The sequence below is a fragment of the Lethenteron reissneri genome, chromosome 39 (genome assembly GCF_015708825.2).
Source record: "Lethenteron reissneri isolate LAM-NWPU_2019-01 chromosome 39, ASM1570882v1, whole genome shotgun sequence".
Taxonomy (NCBI): Eukaryota; Metazoa; Chordata; class Hyperoartia; order Petromyzontiformes; family Petromyzontidae; genus Lethenteron; species Lethenteron reissneri.
Window position 1 is genome coordinate 2,130,505 of NC_083817.1, and position 5,985 is coordinate 2,136,489.

At 47.2% G+C, this 5,985-nt stretch overlaps 1 protein-coding gene across 1 annotated transcript; it reads right to left on the reverse strand.

The window, feature by feature from the left end:
- Positions 1-2,436: 2,436 nt before the first annotated feature.
- LOC133352046 (trypsin-like) lies at positions 2,437-5,766 on the reverse strand. The gene is made up of 5 exons (XM_061567765.1): positions 5,640-5,766; positions 4,887-5,046; positions 3,878-4,137; positions 2,924-3,057; positions 2,437-2,671 (listed from the first exon to the last, which is right to left on the reverse strand). Exons 1-5 carry the CDS (start codon positions 5,677-5,679, stop codon positions 2,522-2,524), a joined length of 744 nt encoding a protein of 247 aa, XP_061423749.1. The 5' UTR covers positions 5,680-5,766; the 3' UTR covers positions 2,437-2,521.
- Positions 5,767-5,985: the final 219 nt, after the last annotated feature.

A 5,985-nucleotide genomic window follows, 5' to 3' on the forward strand; every position in this document is an offset into this window, starting at 1 on the left:
TCACCATAGGAGGTGCAACATGTTTCCGATGGAGCTAACCTAGCGGAGGCCTACGCCAAATTAAGATACCGAATGACCAATAATGATACCCATCATTGTCTGTCCTGTTTAAACCAATTCTGTTAAACTGCCAGATATCTATAGGCAAAAATTTGAACGGTTGGATACGTACGGTGCGAAATAAGTTCAGCATACGTACAAAGACCATCTCTGCTGGACATGGGTCCCAGTTCGACCCAAAACCATTCACTATGCAACCAGTTAGCAGTGGAAGTTACACAAAGTCTCACCAGCGGTGCCCACGAGAAGAGCGAAGATGAGTCCGTACATGGTGCAGTGAAGATCCTGAACGACGATGCTGAACCACTGCCGAAGGTCAACTTTTATACCCGTTGAGAGCCCTCTCATCTCTTGGCCTTATTCTCATCTCTACGTTACCCAATGCCTTCTGTCTGTCTCAATAAACTCGTCTATATTTTCCCACATGAGACAAAAAATTGCGAGTCAGCGATTCAACACCTTAAAATTGATCTTCTTGGTTCTTTCGGTAAAGTCACGGAGAAGGGAAGTAATAAAATAATAAAAATAAAACATAATAAAATTATTCTCACGACGTTTCGGCCACAACGCAAGCAGCCGTCCTCAGGTGAAAACCAGGTCCGTCGAGGCGACAGAGTCTGAATGTCTGAATGTTCAGACTCTGTCGCCTCGACGGACCTGGTTTTCACCTGAGGACGGCTGCTTGCGTTGTGGCCGAAACGTCGTGAGAATAATTTTATTATGTTTTATTTTTATTATTTTATTACTTCCCTTCTACGTGACTTTACCGAAAGAACCAAGAAGATGAATCCCTGCAGTCACGAAAGCTTTAAATCGAAACCTTAAAATTGGTTCCATTTATTGTTTTTTTCCACGGACGTTACTTATATTGTTCTGTTTATGATCTCACACTTGGTAGAGATGGTGTCATTTGTGTGTGTATAACGTGGCAGCTGTGCTTAAGAGTATTTCTGCAGTTTGCGGACCCATTCTACAAATTGTGGAACCATCCTGTAGCTGGGATTGAGATAGGAGGGGGTGACCTGCAGTGAGTTTTTCTGTCTCCTCTCGAGCCCTGCTACATACAGAACGTGTAACACGTACTCGCACAATGCAAATGTCCACACATCAACGCGTGTATCTTGGCCGTCCACTCGATGAGGACGTCAGTCAAACAGACGCCGAGATGGCGGCTCATTCACGTTCATGTAACTGTGACGTACACAGACAGACAACACCCATTACGCCGACCTCGGGCGTTGATTGGATTTTTGAAGATATGGACGAATAGGGGAGGTGAGGTTCGACGATTCGGTGTTCGGTCCCAGTGTTGAGTTTGAGTTCAGAATCAGAATAATTATTTATCCTGAAGGAATCCGATGTGCTCTAAAGCTCTTTTTCACAGATATCCGCGGAGTGGGATCAGTAATGGTGGGGCTTGGAGATGCGCGGCTAACATCAGTGGCGAGTGGTGACGTGAACTGCACCTGCTCCCCATCCCGTCACCACGCCCCCCGCATCGTAAAAAATGGCAATCTTCATCCAGCAGTGAATTTGATGATCAAAATATCTCAATATGAAAGCGCACCCCCTGTGTATAGCCGTGTGTGTGCCTGTGTCGTGAAGGACGCGACTGTTCAGTTGGAGGCAGTCGCCCTCCAACAACAAAGCAGGGCAGAGGAGCGACGCTCACAACAACGAACGGAGCGCTGGGCGTATAAAATGAAGCAAGATGGCACAGTAAGAGACACAGCTGGTGTGCATCTGCCAGTCATCTCAGTGAGTCGATCGATGGCACCTCGGTCTGTACCGTGACCTGTCAGAAAGCTTTCCACACTTAACGCGGCCTCAAAGTAACGACCATCGATTTTTAAATCTAGCAGGAGAGAAGGAGGAGTTATTTGCATGTGGCGGGTCATATTCAAATTAGGAAAATGGCGGGTTGTGATTGTCAGGCAGCATCCCTGAGACCATCCCGAGTTCACGCTGTATTTCATGTTTCGAGCTGAGAGGAGATTGAATCAACCAATGGGAAGCCGACAATCCAATCATTTGAATGTCACCCCCTCCTTTGCATCGATTCAACTCAGTTGATTCTTGGCCAAATGATTCGACATACCCAAAGCAAACGACTTAAATTGGCCACTTTGTTGTTATGAACAATTTTAACTAATCATATCTATTTTTAAACGTGTACTATTGTTTCAAGGATTGCACGTTGGAGGTATAGGGCCACCATACCAAAGCGGTTAAGAAGTCCTGTGCTGTATTGATTGCTACGGGGCTGCTTTGTGGGTAGCAGAGCAATCGAGCAACTCAATCCATTGTACCGTGCTATGCGATGTATCGATCATCAACTTTACTAAGAAAATAAGACCACAAAAACATGGTGCCATCAACATTTCTATGGTTTTATTCGTTTCATGGCATTACAATCATCACGGTGCTTGTTGCTCGGCAAGGTGGCTTCCGAGTGAGTCGCTCAGTTGGCAGCCATGGTGCTGGCGATCCAGGAGTTGTAGTTGCACACCTTGGTGTACACGCCGGGGTAGTTGGCCAGGGCGCAGCCGCGGCCCCAGGAAACGATGCCCTGCAGCTGGCCATTGCATACGACGGGGCCACCGGAGTCTCCCTGCAGTGGCGGAATCAGGGGTCAAAGGGTCAGCAGTTAGCAGTTGGTTCCAGCATCTAATGTCGTGGTTCCCAACCTTTATGTCTGTGAAAAAAAACGTGATTAATATTGAGTTGGATGAAAGAGATTCAACCAAAATATCGATGAGAATGTATGTTTGGTGGAGGTGGCACTGGTTTGTAGCAAGAGGGCAGGTCTACGCTCATACTCCCGTTCAGACATATCGACTCAAGTCGCTTCAGGGGACCTCACCTGGCAGGAGTCCTTGCCACCCTCCTGGTATCCCAGGCAGATCATGTTGTCGGTGATGGACCCAGGGTAGGCGTTCCTGCAGGAGGTATCACTCATCACGGGCACCTGGACGCACATGAGGACATCGGGGCTGCCTGTATGGAGACACGCGGGTGGCATTGTTGAGGCATCATACACTGGAGAAAGATATTGGGGTAACGTGAGGACGGAGAAACTCATAAGCAGAGGGGGCGGCATAAGAGAGTTCAGTGGACTCAGCGTGAAGGTCCCAGTAATGCAGAGGAAATTTAATGGGTTGGAAGCTTGTGCCCATTGATAAACCTGGAGAAAGTAAGCAGAGAAAGACAGTGGAAAAGAGTTCCGTGACGACTGCTGGACAGACACTGAGAAAGTAAAGGAAGACATGAGGGAGGCCTGTGCCCAGAAGTGGTCAATCACAAGCTCACACTACAACAACAACAAGATGGACAAGTCTAGTGACAACTTTTAGTCCAGTTTGAACTCCAGGTCAAGCCTGCCTCATGCTCAGAACTGTTATTCAATGCTTAGCTATAAACATTGCTAAAAAAATCCACGAAAATATCGCTAGACAGAGTACCATGTACTTATACTAACATTTTTTATCTTAATGAATGTTTTACCCTGGTACAAGCATGTATAAGTGTTGTGTCAGCTTGTATGGAGAAGAAATCAACTAATATCTCTGATATGTTTTTGGGTTGTACTGAGTGTTCTTCAGCATGACGTCCGAACGAAGCTTCACTCGTAGTGTTGGGAACTCCCAAGAAGTAGAGCGAAACTCTAGACATCATGATGAACACCACGTGGCACAGCCCGAAAACACATCCGAGATCTAAACAGAGCAACCATGAAACGGATATGGTAAAATCTTTAAAAAGTATTCCTTTAATTGCATTTCCAGGGTAGACGGACGTCTAAGCGCCGTGTCCTCACCGACGCTGGTCTGGGTCTCGCCCCAGCCGGAGACGGTGCACATGACTCCGGTGCCGACGCAGGAGGAGGGCAGCGCGACGGCCTGCGCGTACTGGTTGAGGGTAGCGGGCGAGGCCAGCTTGATGAGCATGATGTCGTTGTCAGTTTTCGCCGAGTTGTACTGGGGGTGGCGGATCGCCTTGGAGGCCTGGATCCTCTGCTCGGTGCCCTCGGTCACGAAGATGTTGTGCTCGCCGATGCGCACGGAGATGCGGGACGCGCTGGGGGTGGAGGAGGTTGACGATAATAGTGATGAAGATTTTAATTTATATTTCTTTGCTTTCATGCCCGAGCAACCAAAAGCACCTTGCGCCACATTTAATTCCAACAATTTCAATGTCCTGCTGTAAAATGATCCAGGCGGCTAAGCGCAAGAACAATCATAGAATACAAGCTCAGTTCATGTTGGGGAACTGACTCATCATCCCACCGGGCACAATAATATAAAACCGCGTAGAGCCGATGTTTCGGCTCTACGCCGTTTCACGTTGCTAAGATTTTCATCTCTGTGTCGAAAAGTTGTGTCATGAGAGTGCTGCATCCGTTAGGAAGGTTTCATCAAATTAACTGTGAGAACCATTTATTTACCATGTATGTTTTTGCATGTATATATATTTTGCATACTTTTTTTGCGTTACACACTGAACCAGCACAACGCAAATATTGACGTATTGCCCGCATGTATCTGACCCTGCTCTCGTTGAGGACGTTGAACGGATGTATAGAATCATTAACGTTCAAATGCACAGTCCCCTTCGTTTCTCTAGTGTTGACCAGCTTCACGAGGTACTCATTTAACGGTGAGTCAACCTGGGGGAGGGCACAGGACCGTGTCAGATATCGCCACTTATGCTGGGAATCGAGTTCGGGTTGCAGGGTTCGCAGCGCAGTGCACTAATCAGTGCAATACTACTCCCCTCCCATTCACACACACACACAAAGAGCATCGCTTATGTCCATGTGAACTCACGTCTGGTAGCAGTGAGCGGCAGACACGACCCACTCGCTGGAGATCAGGGAGCCTCCGCAGAAGTGGTATCCGATGTTGAGGGACACCTGCCACGGCTGCGAGTGGGCAGCGCACTCGTAGCCACCCACGATGTGGTCCTCATACATGTACGGGGCCGCCGCTGTCAACAAAGCAGAGTGTGAATTGGTAGCCTGAACGCGGTTAATTATTCAGACCCAACATTAATCGTGAGGATAATCGTCAACAGGATTATCACGCCTCTGGGGTTACTAGCAATGTTGCATCACTTGCTCAATCATTCTTGTGAGATGGACAATATAGGCCCCATAGTAGGAATGTAACATTTTCACCAATCTCTTGGGATAAAACACGGGCATGCGCCCCATCGAGTTCTTTCGTATAATTCAGTTTAACTCAAGTAATTTTCAAATTAGGAGCACACCGTTGATCTCCTCCATTAGTTTGTTGATGCACATCATCAGCGGAGGTGAAAAGTGTTCCAATTTGAGCCAACCTTGTGGAGGCCTAAGGCAGAATAAGATACCAAACGACCACTAATAATGTCCATCACTGTCAGGCTTGCTTAAACCAATGCTATTAAACTGACAGATGTCTATAGCCAAAGATTGGCACGGTTGGCGAAAGAAGTTCAATATACGTACAAAGACCATCTCTGCCAGACATGGGTCCTAGTTCGACCCAAAACCATTCACTACGCAGCAAGTTACCAGTGGAAGTTACACAAAGTCTTACCAGCGGTGCCCACGAGCAGAGCGAAGATGAGTCCGTACATTGTGCAGTGAAGATCCTGAACGACGATGCTGATCCACTGCCAAGGGTCCCCTTTTATGCTCGTTGAGACCCCTCTTATCTCATGGCCTTGTTGTAATCTCTACGTTACCTGGTACCTCATGCCTGTCTCATAAAATTCGTCGATATTTTCCCACATGGGATGGAAATAGCAAGTCACCGGTTCCACATGTTAAAATTGGTCCATTTTATGTTTTTCTTTCCACGGACGTTGCATTCATTGTCCCAGTTCAGATTTCCTTCTTGGTAGTGATGATGCCATTTGACGTTATGTGTGTTATGTGGCAGC